The sequence below is a fragment of the Endocarpon pusillum genome, assembly GCF_000464535.1.
Source record: "Endocarpon pusillum Z07020 unplaced genomic scaffold scaffold2738, whole genome shotgun sequence".
Classification (NCBI taxonomy): domain Eukaryota; kingdom Fungi; phylum Ascomycota; class Eurotiomycetes; order Verrucariales; family Verrucariaceae; genus Endocarpon; species Endocarpon pusillum.
The window spans coordinates 139,096-159,491 of NW_006916231.1; the positions used below are offsets into that span (position 1 = coordinate 139,096).

Consider the following 20,396-nt stretch of genomic DNA (forward strand, 5'->3'; position numbering starts at 1 on the left):
CTCAGCCTCTGCTCAGGCTGCACCATCACACGTAGTAATTAATCGGCTTATCTCTGAGGAGCCAGATTCGAACGCCAGATTCAGAATTTTCAGATTCGGCGTGTCGGCGTTTCGGGACTTGGCAATATATGTCCCACCAAATTTGGGTGAGGAGTTTATCACTCAATCCCCCTCGTAGAATATCGATCAGAATGCATTTTAAAGAGGGTTGCCACAAGATCTATTGCCTATTTGGGATTCTTGATACATTCTATGGTGTTGTATCTAGTATCTGGGCCTATTTGCCTCGTTTTGGCTGATCCTGCTTGCCCTCGTGCATAGCCTTGTAGTCCAGAGTAGGTCCTCTAGCCCGTTTTGGCCGTGCATTCGTCTGCAGTAGAGCAGGAGCTGTTGAGGCGGGTAGAATGAATGGATTCTCCTCCTCCTCCTCCTCCTCCTCCTCCTCCTCCTCCTCCTCGGGTGCAGGCAGGCTATCCTTGAATGGTAACGGCGTTACCCTAGCAACTGACTCCTCTGTGGGCGGCGGCGGCGTTGCTCTGATGATGAGTATCTCATTCTGCTGCCCTGTCACAACAGAAACGTCTCTAGAGCCAAATTGGGGTATCTCTGCCGCAGTAGAAGCGCCCCCAGAGCATATCAAAGCAGAGCTCGAAGCGCGCGTACGGTCCTTCCCTCCCTCCTTCTTATTGACCCCAACGCCTAGGGAGGTCTTCGATAACCCTGATGTTTGTCGAGAGCGTTTACAGGGCTAGGCCTTATCGTAGGGATTCGCCATCGTCTAACTTGATCTGTGCTAGAGAGAGCGTCTCTAACGACAAGAAGATGCTGGCCTACGGAGGTGTGTTGACAACGTTGTGGAGATAGATAGTTGGTCTCTCGTATCCCTGTATTACTAGCCTCCTGATTTGTTGGTACCCAGCCGCTGAATCAAATGATAGGGCCCTTAATCCACCAACGAGGGTGTATTAAGGACTTAGGGATAGGCTGGCCACTCTTGACGATAGCAAATAAGTAATGTTTACAGGGTAAATATCATCGAAGGAGCAACTGACACTGACACAGCTCATTATCTATATCCTCTAAATTAGCAGCTATTCCCTTAACTAACTCTTATTTATTTGCAAGCTTGTCAAGTGCGAATAGACTGATTTCGTCGAATAGAAATCGAAATGCAGCTTTATCACGCTGTAACCAACGCGGGCGGTCACGTTCAGATGAATCTTCATCCAAATCAAGCGCTTTGAGTAGAGAGATAACCGTGCTGGCAAGGCGTTTAGCAGACTGCTCAAGAGATAGCTAGCCATTAGTCATCATACAGAGAACTAGATGATAGCTCTCTGATCTAGAGCTTGAGGTACAACCGAGATTTATATACTTATCTATATAGTAGTATACCACTCGCTCCTCCTTTGGAAGCCAGGTTTCATGTATATACTTCTTTTCAGTAGGCCATAGCTCCTTAATAAGCCTCTTACGGTTGTCCTCAAGCTGCTGCGTAGTTGCGCTCTTAATATAGATCTAGCAAAGATTGCTTAGGATATCTACTTGATCCTTTTTATATCCTGACGTTCGAAATCTCCTCTTCATCGCCTCAACAGCATGCCAGTCGCAGCTTTGTAATATAGCTTGTGGTAGGACCTCAGGGAGAGCTGCGATAAGACCAGCAGCTTGGTCGCCAATAACAACGCGGCAAGGAGAGATATTATCTTCGCGTTTGAAGCATTCGCGAGTAAGGCAGTCGAAGAAGAATTTGAGCGACTCCTTGCTCTCTGAGGGGCAGTAGCTAAACGCCACAGGGAAAGTCGACCCTGAATTCGTTATACCAACAGCAGCAAGTAAAGGGAGACGAAGTTTATTCGTATTAAAGGAACCGTCAATAATGAGAACTTGATCGGCGACGAATCTCTGAGCTGTAGCAAGCTGCTTCAGATGAGCAAACCAGATTTGAGTAAGTTGTTGACCTGTTAATTTGCCTTCAGCGTTGTATTTAGTGCTAATCCGTTAATGATAGATGAATTCAGCGTCATCAAGAGCTTTAAGAAGGCCCTGAATCGACTCTAAATCCCCCTTATCTGCAGGCTGATTTCGAACAAGATTATAGTACTTTTTGGCGCTCAAAAAGACACCAAGATCCTCGTTATCGAGTAGCCGACGACTCTGAGAGTAAGGAATAACGCTTTCGCGGTGCTTAGAAGCCAGGGCAACGAGCTAACGATACTCAGGTAGAAGACTCTGATTCTCTGTATACATCAAGGGATTCTCTACAAGACGGTGAGAATGAGATAGTTCTGGAGCAACGAGGCAATAGCCCTTGACGCCAGAGCCTCGCTTGCCTATATCCTTGAAGGAACAGAATACGTACCAGCTACACCCTTTTTGCTTGGTATGTGTAGCATCTCGCTGTCGATTACTGATTATCTTGCCCTCAGAGTCCTTTTCAACGCGATGCTCAAGATCTCTATCATTTCGAGTCTCATCTCCGTGATGAATACACCGAAAGCGCTTACACGGATTTCGAGGGTCTCCGGCGCCTCGAATAGTTACTGCGAAACCCTCAACCATTGCGAATACGTTTAAACGCTCCTGGCACTGATCGAATGAGTCGAATACCTCTCCTTTACGAGTAGGGGGGAGGCGCCAGGCAGGGTCTCTATCGTTGACGAAGCGCTCAACCGTATCCCGCAGATGAACAGGGCACCCGGGCTTTGCTTGCCAGAGTAGGGCCATTGCAGAAACTCAACACCAAGTTCTCTATATCAATACCTATTTGGAAGCAACAGTGGCATCAAATTACACAAATGGCAGTGGTGAGAAACTCTTCAGGAACACTACATACAAATTACTATGGTGCGGTCACATTTACATTGCCAAGGCAGCCGAAACGCCGACACGCCGAATCTGAAAATTCTGAATCTGGCGTTCGAATCTGGCTCCTCAGAGATAAGCCGGTAATTAATACCCTGATAGTCGGGCATAAGATTTCTTATTCCTAGTTGAAGTATTGTTAATTCAACGCTAGTATGAATCGTGAGGATTACTCAAATAAGATCAAGTCATCTAAGGAATCTCAACCTTTGGAACAACAGCAAATCCCAAGCGAAGATTCAGCTTCAGATATAAAGAGTGTTATTCTCACGGGTACGGAGATCAAGCCTCAGGACTTGTGCTTTCTTGACGATACTGATCTTTTGTCCTTTCTTAGATGCGAAGCTTGTTTTCCGACGCAGGCGTAAGTGCGATGGACCGGACGTATAGGTAGAAGTGCTAATCTGGGAGGGGCTAGCCGTGACTCAACGCCTAAAATGTCAGATAATACATTCCCATTTATGAGTTACAGGGACTACGTTTCAGAGCTATCTATGTCCCATGAGATCTACCAAGATCTCAGTTACTTCCTCAATGATGCGTCGCCGCTTGTCAGGACCAAACGCAACCACGCCCATGCGACTCACGTCCCGAGGGTGGGTGAAGTAACAATCATGGATTGCATCGGTAATGCATTTATGACACGAGGTTATTCTATCGATGCAGACAGAACTGATAACGACGAAGCTGGAAAATGTCTCACAGACTTGGAGCAGCGCCCACCAACGACACAGACCCGAATAATTATCATCAGTTAGTGGAGAGACCCACACACTGGCGAGTACACTGGCTTGAACAAAGAAGTCCTCGATACAGTAGGATTAAACTTCAGAGTCCATCCAGAAGTCTTCATGTGGCATTTGGGTTCAGACTATGGTATCGACAGTTTTTTCTTCCCAACCACTCCCGCTCCGTTGCCGTCGGCACTCCCCAGTCGTACATACTTCCACCTCCAATATCATTGGTCACTCATTTCGCCATACTTGCATACACCGAATGGCGTCGCAAAGGCAGACACAGGTATGTGTATTAAGGGACCTATTCCAATAAGGAGAATGCTGGTGGCTGACAGCTACCTTAGTCATTGTCTTTTCAAGAAACTATCAATTCCAACCCTACGAGAGCCTCTTGCTTTCTCGGTTGAACTCACTAGGGTCTGCTATGCCGTCTCCATCGTCAATAGAGAACTCGTTCGTGAGCGATGGTAATACCCTTTTCGTCCGGGCACTTAAGCAACTCAATACAGCCGAGGTGCTGCAGTGCGATGTAAATCCAGTTGAGTGTATTTTACCATGCGCGAGGATCGCGCTTCTTAGTATCAGTGCTCTCATGGACGTGTGGGCTGGAAAGGTGGAGTATCATGCAGAATTTAACCTGGAAACGCGTTACGACGAGCAACTGAGCACGGTGAAGTCGCTCAGACTTAATCTGTCAGCTTTGCAGACCTTTACATCTAAAAGCTCATCTGTGGAATGGAAACTTCTGCTCGTCGACTATGAGCGCAGCTTACAGATTTTCGAGCAGCAACTCAATGTACTAACACAGAAAATGGGCTATAGGGCATCTATGGTATCTCTTCAAGAATCCCGAATGAGCCTTGGACAGAATGCTAGGGTGAAGAGATTGACGCAGCTTGCCTTCATCTTTATTCCGTTGACTTTCGCCACATCAGTATTTGGCATGAACTTGGATATTCTTGGATCAGGCTCGGCGAAGACTTGGACCGTGTTTGCAGCAATTATTGTAGTATATCTCAGCGTGAGCCTTTTCTGGATCTTACTTCATTATCAGAGAGCCACAGTAGCATGGGTAGCGGCCGAAGTCAAGAGCCGATCTTTGTCGGAGCTTATCGGTCATGGACGGCAGGCGTCTTTTTCAAGGTCGTGTACCAGTTAAGAGCTTTGGCGTCGCGCGATACATACTCACCTATTTGCCGCTTCGCTTTACGCACATGTCACAAATACCTCACCAGCGTGAAGCTTGCTTTGTACAGGATTTATTCTTGGGGGACCAAATTAGTGTAGTGGCTGCCTTGCGTGTCAGCACTCTTGATCTCCTGTGTCAATTGCACCGTGTATCGTATATCGAACATCGTCAACATCTATTATACAGACTTTCACCATGAACCAACATTCATTCTACCGCTCAGACGTGCTGGCGCACATTATCTTAGTAAGTAGCTTAGCCACAAGCATGTCTGAGGAACTGAGGCAAAGCGCCCGAGCAAAGATGGCAATGCTGACTAACCAAATGGGGGCCTCTCCGAAAAAAATCTTATGGGATAATAATTACCTTACGTAGTAGTATCTTTCACTCCCCCACTCCCCCAAAGAAGATCGTAATGCCACTTGCAACCCCCTGCATATATCTTGGAAAGGCCACCGCCAAAACTGATCAGGCCATCCTTTTTGTGGCTTGGATGACCCAGCCTGAAATCATCAAGTAGACGGTGGGTTGAGCTGCGATAATGGACAAGGAAATTTTCCCTCTTCAACCCATTTTACAGGTAGGTCTACAACCTGTGTCCCCGATTGGCAATTTTCAGGTGGCTTCATCCATGGCCTCTTTCCGCTTCTTCTGTATCGCTTTTTTCTGCGTCATCGGCTTCATTCCTCATTACTGGAGGGCGGAGGCAGCGTGCCCCAAGCCCATCTGGTTACCTCTCTCCAACTGTACCATCGCGCGTGCCAACACGCCGACCGTGGATTCATGGGGCACTCTCCTTGCAGTCAGGTCGTCAGGGCAGGAGCTGTGTTTGGTACCATCTACCGCTCTCAATAATTCGATACTAATGGGTGTTGATGTTTGCCGTCCCGACAACAGACCTAATAGCACCCTGGATCAATGTCGCTCGCGCCGCGGTGGGCTCCTCGACGTTGCGGCGATGGGATCGTCCTTCATCCCCATTGCCACTTCGTCCCTTGTTCCAGATGACGGTTGGCGCATGATCATGGCTCCGTCGCAACCATTCCAACAGGCTGGGAAAACCACTCTGAACCTGCTCTCCGATGCCTCGATTGAAATGCCTGTGGCTATAGTGACGGAGGGCCAGAACCACACTACCAGCGAGCTCGGGCTAGGCCTCAGCTCCGTTTTTCTTCAATCGCTCGTCGATGCCGGCCTAATCGCTGCACGAGTCTTTGGCCTCAATGCAGGATCGCAATCCACTGCTCAACCCCGCGAAGGAAGCTTGGTCCTTGGTGGCTATGATATGGCCAGCATCAGCAGCCATTTTACCGAGTATCCGATGGACTACCCACTACTCGAAGACATTTCAAACCGGGTTTGTCCTCTCCAGGTGAAGATCCGGAAGCTCATATTACGTCCCGCAGACGGGGATGACATCACTTTAAGCGACGAGGGTTCGGACATTGATGCTTGCATCGAGCCGTAAGTAGAAATATATATGGGTCTGGTAATATGGGCTCGCTGAAAAAGATCCCTTCTCTAAGATATGACAATCTCTTCCGACTTCCAACCTTCGCACTCGACCTCTTCAAGCAGCATACCCAGTGGACGAGCGACACCACTGAAGATCCAGAGCTACTTGTTCCCGAGCCGGGATTGCTCTACCCGAGCTCTACCGGATTCAACGGTAGTCTCTTGATCTCGCTGAACAACGACTTTGAAGTCGAAATTCCAAACGCTGAGCTGCAGCACCCACTGAGAGGTATCGCAGCGAATGGTACAAGAGTTTTGAACAACAACATCACCGAGGCCAACGTCTATTTCAATTCAGCGCCCCTACAAGCGGCGGTGTTGGGCAAAGTTTTCTTGTCACAGGTAACTCTCGAAGAACAAACAGTCCTTGGAAAGGTACGCTATACTGACAGTGTGGCTTTCAACATAAGGTCTATCTTGCCGTCGACTACGATGCGAAGCGATTTAAGCTCGCTCGACAGATTCAACGCGACGTAACTCCGAATCCGGTACATCTATCCCCATGTTCGTCTAACAAGCTGGGGGTAGGCAGCATAGCGGCTATTGTCATTGGATCTGTCTTAGGTCTTCTGATTGCACTCCTACTATGGTCAGGATGGTACTTCCGCAAGCGGCTCGAAGCGATCGATTGGAAGGTGGAGCACTTTCCTCATTCACAAAATCAGACACAAACTCTACCTGTTCAACCTGTTCAACCTGCTCAAGTCACTTTCTAGCCTTGTTGCGCATACAGAATCCAACAAATGTTAAGCAATCGTCATGTAATGAACAAGCGGCCATGAATTGAACGACCAGACCAATGGTATCGTAGCCTGATCTAGAAGCAATCATTTTCGTCCCCAGGAGTATCATGTAGTCCTGTTCCGTGCAAGCCGGCTGAAGAACGACGGTGTTGTCGAGTTTGAAGTGCATGATAACGTACCTGTATCTGCGCTAGAGCAGCTCTGCAGGCTGAGCGACGAAGATTCCTCGGAAGATCCCCTAGCCGACCAAATTATGAGTCAGGCAACTTTCTTTCCTATTTCCAGGTTCAGGACATTGTGGAATCCACTTACCGATTCATATTCGCTTCGTAGTCCCGGAGTATCTTGGCCAGGCGACCCCTGCCCTCGCTCTCGGCAAACGACAAAGGTGTTCTTTGGTAGCTGTCTTTGGCCTGTATGTTTGCACCATGAGCCAGCAGAATCCTCGCGGAGGACAGGTTATTCCGGCCAACGGTGTAATGCAGTGGAGTCTTTTGAAGGCGGCACACTGCGTTGCAGTCGGCCCGGTAGTCCTCAAGAAGGATCCGTGCTATCGAATCCCCGTCCCAGTAAACAATGGCATGATGCAGAGCTGTCCAACCGCTGTTGTCTTTTGCATCCACTTTGGCTCCTTTGCTGCACAGGAATTTTACCATCCCGATCCGTCGCCGCTCAATCGCGTGCATCAACGGCGTCCTGTTCTGATGGTCTCTTGAATCCACGTCCATGCCACACCTTAGTAGCCCCGCAACCTCGTTGTCATCCCCCTTTGCAACAGCAGAGAAGAGAGAGGTAAGAACGCTAGCATCGAATGATGGAGTGACGCTAGATTCGTGCCCGTTAATATCACCATTCAGTCTGTGCCCATCAAGTGAGATTTGCTGAGCTAGCGGAGATACGGGCGAGGCTGGGGCCGATGAAGCTGGGCTTGTTGGAGGCGACCTCAAGTAGAAATCACGATAGGTATCAGCTTCGACCTGGTTGCCTTGAAGCTGATATATGTTGGCCAGAAATTCTGCAGACTCCAAGAACTCCGACTCATGTTCCTCGCGTAATCCCAGTCTCAGCTTGAACGATCGTCTACCGAACACCTCTGAGAGCTGTATCGTTCTGGGGTCTCCATGTTCTGCATACTGCATGATCCGGAGTTTGGCTATTTTGTAGTAGTGTCTCGACTGTTCTAATGCTTTTGGCGGGCTCAATTGCGCTTGGTCGATGTCGGTCTGCCGTGGATATTGCCCTGTCACATCTCGAACCCCTTGTAAAAGGAGGTGGTTGATCTCTATTGCTTCATCGATCTTCCCACAACGCTCCAGGATGTCGGCAAGCTTTTCCTGCATCTTTGCCCATTCATACTGAACCCCGTAGGCTGTCTTACGTTCGTCAAAGCGGTCAATCAATCTACGCTGGTGAACCTGTGCTTGGTCGTAGCACTTGTCCTTTAGCTCCAACTCGACCTGGCTCCTATACTTCTCAATCAGTGCATCCAAGAATTCTTGGGGAGTGATATCGAGTTGTGGATCGAAATCTGGGATCTGCCTCTCGTTGGAGCCAATTGAGGGGGCCGTAACCGTGACTTCGCCAATTTCGGAAATCCTGACCCCAGGCTCATCAGAGTTTTCGTCCTCACGGTCTTGCTCATGACTCCCACGTGGTAGACCGACAATGGTGCCGTCTTGTTCAGGAATGCTAGTCTGCCGTTCTACTGACGGTCTGTCACGAGGAGAGACTCTTTCCACCACCGTTCGTGCTGTAGTGATGCATCTCTCCATTATCTGTGCGTGCCTGTTTTTAACTTCAGAGCCATCCCGACTTTTACTTAAATCGTGACGGTTGCGAGTGCCGTTGTGTTGTGGTTCGACTTGTTGGAGCTTTTGGCGCAAGGTGGGGCCATGTACATGTGGCTCTGTCTGAACGAATCTGAAATATTTGCAATTAGTACCTTTTCTTGCTACCTTCTGCGCAAGTTGTTGTAGTCTTACATGGCTAGACAATGTAATGAGAGCGACAGCTCTTCTATGTGCTCGTCGATCGACTTCTCGAACTTCGCAATGGTGGGAGCTTTTCGCTGGAGTTTGAGCTGCAGGAGAGTTTTATCCACCCAGGTAGGTCTTCGATCTCCTTCTAGCGGTGCGTTCAGGCCCTTTATCTCGCGCTTGAATTTCTGTAGAGTGTGCCGCCACTGTTTGAGCGAGTCTCGAATGTTGGAAAGGATGCATTCTTCTTCTGGACCTGCAGGCCGTGTCTCGAGGAGCTGGTTCTCTCTCGCGAGTAGAACTAAATGGACGTTGTAAAGGGTCTTCCGTAAACGTTGAACCTTACAACATAGCCCTTTGGCGGTGTTGTCAGCATTCTTGATATCGCTAACGAATCGGTAAAGGCCGCGATAGGACTTCAACGCGAAGTCAGCTACGCCGATGCAGCTGGCAATGATTTGGACCGGTTCAGCCATTGTGCTACTGATTGGCGCAACATTGAGTGGTGTGAACTATCGCTCGATGGATAACGAACCGTAAGAGTGCCGTACAGAGTTATGGTGAGTGCTCCTCTGTGTAGTTGCTTCTTTCGCCGTGTTCCTTGACACTTTTGAAAACCGAATCGAGAAGGGATGCTACGTCATACGTAAGCTTCCCCAGACTTCACCTCGTTCAAGAGGCACCCAACTGCGCTCTTTGAACATTTTAATTGGCTAGGGTAGAAAGGTACCCAACCCTGAAGAGGCTTGCGGTGTCCTAAAAAGTACTCATGTAACTCAGCCTCTTGGGTTTTCTCCGCCGGTATTCGTGGTAGGATCGCCATGATCATTGATTGGTGGAACCTGGTTATGAGCCTGCTGCAGTAGTACTACGTAGTGCAGGGCTGAACTTAGAACAGGCACCAATCCAGCCTTACCTACCACAAATACCCTACTACATCCGCATCAAACAGTAGGGCTACTGTGGGAATGCCAAGATGCTATATAAGTGGTTGTGCTTCATGATCCGGCTGAGCCGCATCATTCTGTTCTTTTGGCCCAACGGCAGGAGTACGGAGCACCTCTAACAGCTACAGGTAGAGCAATTAATATGACTAACTGGTCTGCACAGCACAACTACTTGTGTGACCAAAAAGTGTACTAGAATATTGTAGAATTACACCCTGTCTTAGACACAGGAAAGGATTACAGGGTGCTGGGACCCTACAAGACACACACATTTTATTACATCATGCTACCCTACTACTAATATCAGACAATTTTGTTAGTATTCCAGATGCTAAACAAAACTCTTCTCTTATTTAAATAAAAAATAGTTCTATAAGCAAATATTCTAGCTAAGATTTATAATAGATTAAGTTAGATTAGCTAAAGATAGTTAGAGTAATTAGGTACAACTGTCTTATTCTCCTTTAATATGACTCTTATTGAAGCATTTATGACAGAAGCTCTTCATGATATGAGAATGTACAAAGCAAGCTGACAGTGGGGCTGCTAGGCGTGGAAGGGACATATGGTGTCAAGCAGGTAGGAGAAATGGCTCTGTTCTCTCTCAAAATGGGGTAGCGCACCCAGATATACGTACAAATTCGCCCGTACGGTATAGCGAAGTTAGCTGCGAAATTGCAGGAGAAATACCCCAATCAAAAGCAGGCGAAAAGCAGGGGTGACTTGTGGAAATTCCAACCAATGAGCGCTCATACCGTCTGACGTATTGCTATGGGGAGTTCCGAAAACTGTGAACCAGGTGAAGTAGAGTAGGAGAACGCAACTGTCCCAACCATCATCTTGCTTGTGAACCTAGGTTTTATCTTACAAGCACTACACAGGCATTCCATCATTAACATAGAAAAGTTTAGTTGCTTTATAACAATGCCGATTTGGCCCTATCTATTCTTCACTACAAATGTCTACTCGTCAGTTTTGGCGCTGTGAAGAGAGATTGCCTTGGGAGAGTCAGGCCCGGCAATCGAGATACGGATTCCGAGCTAAAAGGGTAGGCGGTTCTCCATGACTCATCATGTCTTCGGTATGTCGTCCATTGATCGTCCTTCCTGTCCAATTTCTAGCGGGATGCGATGGCACCTATCCGTAGCGTTCCATTGTAAGCATCAGTGAAAGCTAGAACAGCCTTGCTACCTGTTTATAGTCGTCGTCCACTTGAGAATGCAGTAGAGTTCGGCGGGTCGCTCTTAGGCTTTGGAAGGTAATGTCCAAGCATCCTCCTCTTTTGGATCCATGCAAGTGCTTTCGCTGATCCATGAGGCATCCAATTTAGATCTCCCTTGCCCGTTGACAAAAGTCCGAATACCGGTCATGATTCCCCGAGGGACCGGAGGGAGTATATAGCTTTGGTCCCTGTCTCCCTTACCAGTTGTATTTACACTCATGGTCTTTGTTCGCCAGGTTGATGGGGTTAGCATGCGACGGATAAGCTGTTTGCTTCTGGAGTTCCATTTCTGAAACAATTCCAATGATTGTTGCCCTTTCTCGTTGCTGTGAGCCACAAAGAGTTGCCGAAAGGCGGTAAGCGCAGCCATGATAATTCCAACCTCTGCCGTTATGTACTGCCAATACAGTGCCCACACGGGGTCTATCTTGTCTTTGACACGTACGCCCGAGGATCGAATTATAGCAATGATAATTATCATGATCGTGAGGCACAAAGAGAGTGTCAAGGCCGCCTTTTGAGTCCATCGGATACGAACTTGCCAGATAATGCGAATGGGTATGAACAGAACTAGAGGTTCAGTTCAGTCTTGTCCCAACAACCAGGGTAGAAAACAAGAAATAATTACTTAGTAAATCAACGATAACATCCAAAATCATTGCCGACATCCCCAGAGAAAATGTTCTCTACCTAGCTGATCCCACTCCACATTGCACTGGATGACATGTTAACTCGTATATTATGGTTTCTCAAGACAAGACTTACAATATTCCATTTTGTAGAAATGTGGGCATACGATAATGTGCACCGCAAAGCAATATAGCGCAATCGTAAGAGTAAGGACGATGACGATCCACCAGTATATCATGAAATATCGAAGTCGATCGATTAAACTCTTGAATAAAAACAAAAAACTGAGCTTGATCCAGACGGTGGTGAGCAGTACCAGCATAAGACCGACGGTGGACATTTTGTGAAAGGCAAACGCTCGTTCAATCCAATTTGATGGTAAGTCAATATTAGGAACGCCAAACGTCAACGCTTCCAATATATAGATAGTGTCGATAAAAGTGAACATTATCACGTTCGCGGTGACCATGGAGCAAATGGCAAGGAATAAGAAGCCATCATCGATTGAGAAATGCTTCTGCAGGCGAATTCGAATATAAAAGCGAGCTAAGGCGCTGATCAGGCCAAAGGCGAAAAGGAGCAGAATGGATACCTCAATGATCAGTCGGATATTGACGTTGGAAAAAGATACAGGAATGCATGCACTCACGAGAAAAGCCTGTTTAGGTATTCGACCAGCGTTGTCGTTTGCGCCCATCGCGGCAGGGCGTTAGAATGAATCGCACGAGAAGTTAAATGCACAAGAGTTCCGGGAAATAGATTCGGCGTAGGAAATAAATATGCGCCTTTTGAGTGTACAATGATATGAGAGAAGAAGGAAAGACTGGAACTAGGATCGCCGAATATATATTCGATATATTCGACGAGGAAAAGTGCTGCGCGAGCGAAGTCTGTCGAGAAGAGAGCACTCCGTTATGTTCTATTCTTAGATAGGGCTGGGGGTCGCAACCATCAATACTGAAATTTCTTTCAGCTTTCGCAAGCGACCAAGTACACTGATTGATCCATTGATTGTGCAAGCTTAGTAACATCACCTTATGGGTACTGCATCTTGTCTCACGTATCAAGTGCGGCTGCAGTACTCTGAATTCCGTGGTGCACCTGAAGACCGGCGAAATTGACTTAGACATGTGATTGATACCATCACTAAGTGAGTATGGAGTGTACCAAAAGTGAGTTGTCTCATGCCACTCTTCATGTTCAAAGCTGAAATCTTTGTCGAGGTGAAAGGTAGAGATACTACCGTGAGCTCAAAATGAGCCAAAACTACTGTATGCTGCTTCAGACCAAGGTTCGTGCTGCCAGTGCCGACTTCACGGTGAGTGAGAGATGAGACCTGGTATCAGGCCACACTGACTCACTGAGCACCAAAAGGCAAATGTTGACTTGAAATTCCGAGGTGAAGCAAATGAGCCAGATGTGACTGGCAACCTCAGAAGTGACGTCTTCCTTTTTTCGGCATGACATCGTGTACATGATGCCAACAGGCTAGAAAGGACGTAAGGTAGAAAGTGATGTCAAATGCAGTTCGGTTGATGGTCGATCAGGCCACAGTAGATAGTGGTCAAAAGATAACAATATAAAATTGTGCGGTTGAACCACAGGAGCAGATATTTGTACTTTGATGCCTGCTGACAGCTCGACTGGCGTGCGGTAGTCCAGGTCTTGGCGTATCTGCAATGCTTGCCAGAATGTCTTATTTCCAGGTTGCTGACTGTGTGCTGGTCATATTATGCCGCCGAACCATGAGGGCTAGGTGGCATGCTCCCGGATGCCACTCAAGTTGGTAAGACTCTCTCGTCCAACGCCCGTGACATTGAGACTTTTTTTGCCCATAAGATCCCTAGGAGCAACATGAGTTCCATACATGCTCACAACTCCGAATTGATATCCTAGGCTGCTTTTGGCGGCTTCGTCCCAAAGATCTTTCCAAGGCCCCATCTGCTGCCTGAACCCTCTTCGGCCTCGTCTTCGAACTTGTCAAGTTTTGAACCATCCTCCGAGTAGCCAATACGGTCCCGATTGTCATCAATAATCCTGCCATATTCGAGCAGGAGACGAAACATGTAAACTTCAATATCCTCCCTCCTCAGAACCTTCTTCGCCCATTCCCTTCCCTGTCTTGCAATCTTCTTGCCCTCGGCGTCATGACTTGCCATATATACGTCTCCATTGGCGTAGTCGTCTCCTTCCGTCCTTTGTATCCCTGGCTTACCATAACCAATGAAGTACAGTAGTAGCGAGTAGAGATCGTCATAACGATTGTCGACAGGGATGAAATGTCTCCATGCGAACAAGCGACTGTCATGCCATTCCCGAAAGATTGTTGCTTTGAACCCAAGGCTTTTGCTCTCAAGGAATGCATGCCATCGTCCAGAGAAAGAATGACCATCCACATCGATCAGATATTTGTCTCGAAACTGTGAAGTAAGACTGGTCTGAGGCTTGAATGTGAAGACATCGTTGTAAAACGCACAGTCACCAGGGACACAACCCCATGCTTCGACGAATCCGACATCCGTATGCTGCTCCGCAAACAAGCTAGGCTGAAACCGATGGAAATTCTCATAAGTCTTGTTTAAAGTTGGAGCTCTTGAGGATTGTGGTGTCTCGGATATCACAGACACTTCTTTACCAGTCGTCGACATGTAGGTACCGTTGAGCAATTGAACAAGCCTCTGCCGGTGCATGGTACTCCAGTTTTCCGTGGTCTGGACCCCTCCAGATGTCACTCCTCGCCATATCATGGTATCGCTCTTGTCTTCCCACGCAAGGTCCTCTGAGTCTGAGTAATCGTACCGGTCGTCGTGTTTGTAGTACATGTTCGCTGGGAAAAGGATGTCCGAATTGATGTTAACTTTGCATTCGCCAAACACAGGTAACAGTTTCTTGGAGGCGACGATGCTAGATGCCGAGTATAGAAGTCCGTGTAGGTCTTGAATGGCAGGACCTACTGTGCAAAGATCGGTTGCACGAGTGAAGTTAGTGATTAATCCTCCTAGATCATGCTTGTACATTGCATCTGCCCGTGCCACCGACACATTCGATCGAGCCGGTGAATCAGGTGGGCAGGCCAGCGAGGCCAATTCCATGTACTGTTTACCAGGCCGCGGGAACCATTCAGCATCGATGCGCTCAGAAGTGTCGTCCTCAGGCTTTTGGACCGTGGTGTTGAGAAGATAATCTTGCTGCTTCGTGAAGCTATCCATCACTTCGGCCGGCAGCGCCCTTGTCTCGTACTCTTTAGCCAGTAAGCTCTGCATGTCATCCCACGGCACTACCACCCGCGGCTGATCCAAGCGGTTCATGGCGATGTCCATGTCAGGTAGGAATTCCACAAATTTTTCGATAACCGTTTGCATAGTCTCTGACCTCCAGCTGCGGTTGGTGAGGTTCACAACTTTATGATCTCGGACGTGTATTCCGGCAATACCATGGTCAGGATTCTCCCACATATGCGCTGCATACTGTCGTATCGTCTTCGGTTCAATAGCCCAAAACGGTCTAAGGTCATCCATAATCTGCTCGAAGTCGTCGATGTTGAATACCATTTTCTTTCGAGCGAACTTATACCAATTCTCGAAGCCTGGCGGAGGGTGTCGTCCATGACTGCGGCGATACTTCTCCACGGTTTGCCTGAATGTCAAAGACCTTCCGCTCTCGTATTCGCGCCATCTCTGGTCTGCCTCCAGTCTTAGCCCATAGATCGGGTGCGAATCTGGTATGTCGACGTCAAGCTCTGGTGGGTTTTCCTGTTCTTCTTGTTCTTCTTCTCCTTGGGAGGGATGTATCGAAGGTTCTTCTGGTGCAGCGATCGGTGGTCGAGGGCGGCCGGGGAGATGGAGCCTGGATACTTGCGAGGACACGTCATCCCCTGTCAGTGACAAAACGTTGAAGAGAAGAATCAAAACTCCGATTGACGCGATTAAAATGAAGATCCGCCTCCTTCCGAACTCGATTGCGGCCATTCTTGTACAATGTTGCGCGGAACAATGTGATAGGAACCTTGCTTGCTGGAAGGGATGATGCTCATCACCGCCGATCAAGTATTGACGTCGTGGCGTCAGATTATAGTGATGCTGATTGCGATGATTGACTTCTAGCCAGTGGAAAGTGTACTTCGTTCTTCCCGGACGGGGCGTGCGCTCCCACTTCCCCAGGTTCAGTTGTGAAACGTCCCGCCTTCAAGCAAAGATGAGCAGTGCCCCGGGCTTGGCAAGGGGCAAATGGCAGCCCAGAGCACGGCATAGCCATTGTCTTAGATGTTAATTCACTACCACTTACCAGGAGAAGGGTAGCCAAAGATATGAACTAAGTGCTATTAATGGAAATGGCAGCTATCTTGTCAAATGACGACCATACTAATATGATAAGAAAAGTATATTTTCATCATGCTACGACCATATTTTCAGCAAAATACCATGGACGACTAACATTCCAAGCAGTCTCACGGTTAGACTTAGTCTAATCGCACTTTGATGGCTCCCCTAGCATTATCTTAAGAGGGCCTCTCTCTGCTAGCAAGCAGTAGCTTCATGTTGCCCAGATCCCATATGACCATCGATCTCCGTGCTCCCAGACTCCTAATTTCTCTTATCACGCAAAGGGAGACCGCCTACAAAGGAGTCGGATCTCCGGTCTAAGCCTACGTGAACTCAGAGGTGGCGCATCCAGGTCATGACTAGAACCAGACTTGTCGTGGTAGTATGAGGAATTCCTACATAAGCACATCTATTCTCAATGAATATCGAAGGTCATCTCCGACAGTTGACCATCTATCATTTCTTGGATAGCTTCACGGTGCATCAAGCCATGAACGTAGGATTCGCCAACCAGCCGATACACACCATCTTCTTGTCTCAACGTAAAGGGGACAATGCCCCCAAACAGCACACAAACCAGATCACCCTCTCGCAACGCGCTAGGTCCCAAACCAATATAACCCTTGGAGGTGGTAAAGAGTCTTCGAAAGTCGCACACAAGGGGATCGGCCACCGAAAATCGAGATCCATTACCGGACTTGGCTGCTTCACGCAGAGCAGTATCAATTGGTCTATCTGGCAAGGTCAGCTGAAAGTATCCAATAAGGTAGGCGTAAAAATCAGCTAGATGCTGCGTGAGGTTCTCATCAGCAGGCACAAAGCCATCTCGTGAGTTTGCAACGAGAGTTATGCTGTATACGGCATCAAGAGGTTCGCCTATGGGATATGTCTCGGTCGTGCTCATATCATCTATCCAGGAATGTACAGCCAGCGTTGGGTCTGAAGCTCTTTCGTTGAGGCTATACTCCATTGTGTTGATGATATGCCCAACACTAGTTACGGTATCGAAAATTAGTCCCCGTAGACTCAAGATGTCTTCGTGGGCAGACTCGTAAAGCGAGGTTGGCAAGTCTGAACATGCTTGGTAAAAGGGGCGAATCGTACATAGTTCCAATGCTGAGCTATATCTCTTTCGATTCCAGCGCGGTACCCAAGAAGGTGACTTGGATAGAGCGTCCTCGTCATGATTAACGCTAGACAGAACATCCAGAGACCTCATCTCTTTAATAGGTTTTCTAGTCACATCTCGGTAGACCTGGTCATGAGACCTGGTATAGTCTGGCACCAATAACAGGGGATCACTTCTGAAATCTGCAAGGGTAGCGGACGCGTATGGTAGACCTAATAAGGCAAACACCTTGTCTCTCGGATCGGTTGCCTCAAAATCTCTTGCGTCCTCGAGCAGGTCGCAGAGTCTATTTGTTGAACGCCCGGTGATGTTAGACAGTGACCAGTTCCACATTGTCGCACAATTAGCGATATGGCTATAGAACCCCCAGAAGGCCGGATTTTCGCCTATCATCACAGGATAATCCTGAAGAATATGTGCATAAAGCACTAGTGAACTGAATCCGACTTTGTGCCAGTCGCTCTCAGCTCTACCACACATCATCAATGCTGATGACGAAACAGCGACTTCTTGTATGATCTATTGAAAATGAGAAACCGACACAGAGATTGATTTCAAAGGCAGCCATCTCACCCAAACACGGGTGAACCAAGGCTGGGCATGGAAACGAGCAAGATACACCCACATAGGAGATGAGGTCGCAGGTATCGCACCAGGTTGAAGCTCTATGCGCCGTTGTAAGAATCCGTTGAGAAGTTCTTGTATACTCGAGTGTGTCAAAGTCTTTGAACCGTTCGCATCATTCTTGTCAGCCTGGTCCCAGAGCCGCTCCAGAAGGGTAAAGACGGAGCGAGTCTCATCCTCATCCTCTGCTGGTCCCAGCCATACAAGTACCCTGACAGCACCTTGAAAATAGATCTCATCAAGGCGAGTTGAGTGCTTCGTTCGTGGACATTATTTGATCGATGCATATTGCATCAGCCCAAAGAAGCCTCGTACCGTGGGTATGGCGAACCCTCCGCAAGGCCCCGCTCAGGTTATATGTGATGGCCAACTTCACGCCGTCACATACAAGCACGACTGTCTTTGTTGCGGGATGTGTTGGGAGCGGTGCATTCGCGGCGGTATATTCGGCGAGCGGTGCATTCGGCGTTTGGGTCTTGGCGGGTTTTACGTCATACAAATTACTAGTAGATTTGCCCATCATGACCATTTGAATAACATGAAGATTTCGCACAGAAATGTACACTATTTTTATTAATACTGATATGACTTCCCTATAAGGAAATGGATATACAAAACGTGGTGTTGCAGAAATAGCTCTATCGCTCTGCCTCTCTGCCTGCTCTGCCCCTGCCCCTGCCCTTGCCCTGCCCTGTACCCCGTTTTGGCGCCTTTTCGGCCTCTAATGCTTTCATTGTGGGCGCTCTCTTGCGGCCAGCTCTCGATTGCGTCATCACTGCTGGCGCCGTTGAGAGAGGGGGTATAAATGCCTCATCTAGAGCTTCTTCTTCCTCTTCTTCTTTTTCTTCATCGTCAGGAGTTGGGAAGGACCGATCAACCGTTGTGGTGGTGGTGGCGATGGTGACAGCGCCGGCAGCAGATCCACGAGGAGGGGTATTAAGGACGCTCTCCACGTTAACAGGAGCTGTAGACGGAGGAGGAGGAGGAGGAGAATAAGCAGGAGCAGGAGGCCCTGCGAGGGGTATTAGCCCTGTTATCAATGAAGCTTCAAGGGCTATATTAGCCTCCTGGTGTGCCTCCTGAGCAGCAACCTGCTCTCTATCATTGGCGTCACGCTCTGCTGCCTCAGCTTCTGTCATAAGTCACTTATTAATCCTATCATGACTCTTGAATTGCCTATTTCATCCTGACCTCTTAACAGCATCAGGCATTCAAGTATTAAGGTCATCCTTCTTAAGCTCATCAGCAAAATCAATAAGGCCTTTCTGTGCGTTTGTAGCTGCTCGATCATAACGCGTACGAGCGTAGCCAGTAAGAGCCTCCCTAGCCTCAAGGATTTGCAGACCAAGCCCTGTAATCTGATTCCTATTAGGAGAGATATAAGGGTGCTGCGAGTAGGAAGCAGAATTTCGTAGAGGAGACGAGTGTTTATTTGGCGATATGAATAGGCTTACTATTAATCTACTAATGAGGGTGTACTAAGGATCGAGGGATAAGAGCCCCATCTTCAAATGGCTGCGCAAGATAGTGCTTGCAAGGGAGGCCAAAACGAACAAGTAACTCACATTCAGAGCAGAAGGGCGTAAGGCGTAAAGAGCCGTTATTTATCTCCTCTTTTGTAGCCTCCTATTCAGGGGATATCTTCGAAATAGCGAAAAACGATATAGTATCTGCTAAAAGAATAAATGCTTTCGAATTAAGCGTACAGGGTAACCTACCTCTATTTTGAGCCTCCTCCTTAAATAGCTACTTTAATTTTAACTGTATCATCTTATCAAGTCAACGACTAGCCTCCTCCATACTCAGTTGCTTATTAAGGATATCTGTAGTACTTGGATAAAGACTCTCAGAATGTTAATTCGAATAAGCGCCCAAATTCGGATACTTATGCGTATGGATTCGTAGAAATTGCGTCTCTTTAGGGCCCCAGAAATCGTGCAGATACTTAATTTCGTCTGGTCTTAATAGATCGTAGTTTCGGCATAGAGGTGGGATGCATTGGTGTTGGATTTCGATCAGGTATTTCGCTTAGATTATCGCCACGATGGATGATCTTTGCCGATCGCTGATAGGCGCAACACATCCACGTGTTAGTCGCAGAACTAGAGAATCATATTTGGAAGAGATATTAGTATTGATGCTCTTATTCCAGCAGCTTAATCACTAATAACAACGCGTGGTGTAGGTATCAGAGGCGTAAAAACGTGCTTTTTAAGGCTATCAAAGATGAAGTCAAAGGAGAGCTGTGATTCTGAGCGAGCGAATGACAATAAGCTTATAAACGTTGAGTTATAGTTGGTTATACTAGCAGTAACAATAAGTACAAGATTCAGAGCGTTCGTTTAAAAGGTACCATCAACAAATAAAGTCCAATCTATTATAAAGCGTTGAGCATACTGAATTTGCTTAGGATGAGCAAACCAGACTTGCTGTAACTGCCTGTTGACGACAGTATCAGTTTATTCAAAGATGAATCCAGCCTCCTTAAGAGCAACAA

General features: G+C 47.7%; 6 protein-coding genes across 6 annotated transcripts; 1 reads left to right on the forward strand and 5 right to left on the reverse strand.

The window, feature by feature from the left end:
* Window positions 1-277: 277 nt before the first annotated feature.
* Window positions 278-2,727, reverse strand: EPUS_06114 (uncharacterized protein; the record flags this gene model as incomplete). The annotated part of the gene is made up of 2 exons (XM_007803838.1): window positions 278-720; window positions 2,508-2,727. The coding sequence occupies 2 exons, from the start codon at window positions 2,725-2,727 to the stop codon at window positions 278-280; spliced, it is 663 nt and encodes a 220-aa protein (XP_007802029.1).
* A 2,695-nt stretch (window positions 2,728-5,422) lies between these two features.
* On the forward strand, window positions 5,423-7,022 carry EPUS_06115 (uncharacterized protein; the record flags this gene model as incomplete). Its single annotated transcript, XM_007803839.1, has 3 exons — window positions 5,423-6,255; window positions 6,318-6,681; window positions 6,717-7,022. 3 exons carry the CDS (start codon window positions 5,423-5,425, stop codon window positions 7,020-7,022), a joined length of 1,503 nt encoding a protein of 500 aa, XP_007802030.1.
* Window positions 7,023-7,357: 335 nt separating this feature from the next.
* Window positions 7,358-9,501, reverse strand: EPUS_06116 (uncharacterized protein; the record flags this gene model as incomplete). Its single annotated transcript, XM_007803840.1, has 2 exons — window positions 7,358-8,969; window positions 9,032-9,501. 2 exons carry the CDS (start codon window positions 9,499-9,501, stop codon window positions 7,358-7,360), a joined length of 2,082 nt encoding a protein of 693 aa, XP_007802031.1.
* Window positions 9,502-13,716: 4,215 nt separating this feature from the next.
* Window positions 13,717-15,792, reverse strand: EPUS_06117 (uncharacterized protein; the record flags this gene model as incomplete). Its single annotated transcript, XM_007803841.1, has 1 exon — window positions 13,717-15,792. One exon carries the CDS (start codon window positions 15,790-15,792, stop codon window positions 13,717-13,719), a length of 2,076 nt encoding a protein of 691 aa, XP_007802032.1.
* A 769-nt stretch (window positions 15,793-16,561) lies between these two features.
* Window positions 16,562-18,419, reverse strand: EPUS_06118 (uncharacterized protein; the record flags this gene model as incomplete). Its single annotated transcript, XM_007803842.1, has 3 exons — window positions 16,562-17,794; window positions 17,849-18,120; window positions 18,215-18,419. The coding sequence occupies 3 exons, from the start codon at window positions 18,417-18,419 to the stop codon at window positions 16,562-16,564; spliced, it is 1,710 nt and encodes a 569-aa protein (XP_007802033.1).
* Window positions 18,420-18,537: 118 nt separating this feature from the next.
* EPUS_06119 (uncharacterized protein) lies at window positions 18,538-19,038 on the reverse strand (the record flags this gene model as incomplete). The annotated part of the gene is made up of 1 exon (XM_007803843.1): window positions 18,538-19,038. One exon carries the CDS (start codon window positions 19,036-19,038, stop codon window positions 18,538-18,540), a length of 501 nt encoding a protein of 166 aa, XP_007802034.1.
* Between the last annotated feature and the right edge of the window lie 1,358 nt (window positions 19,039-20,396).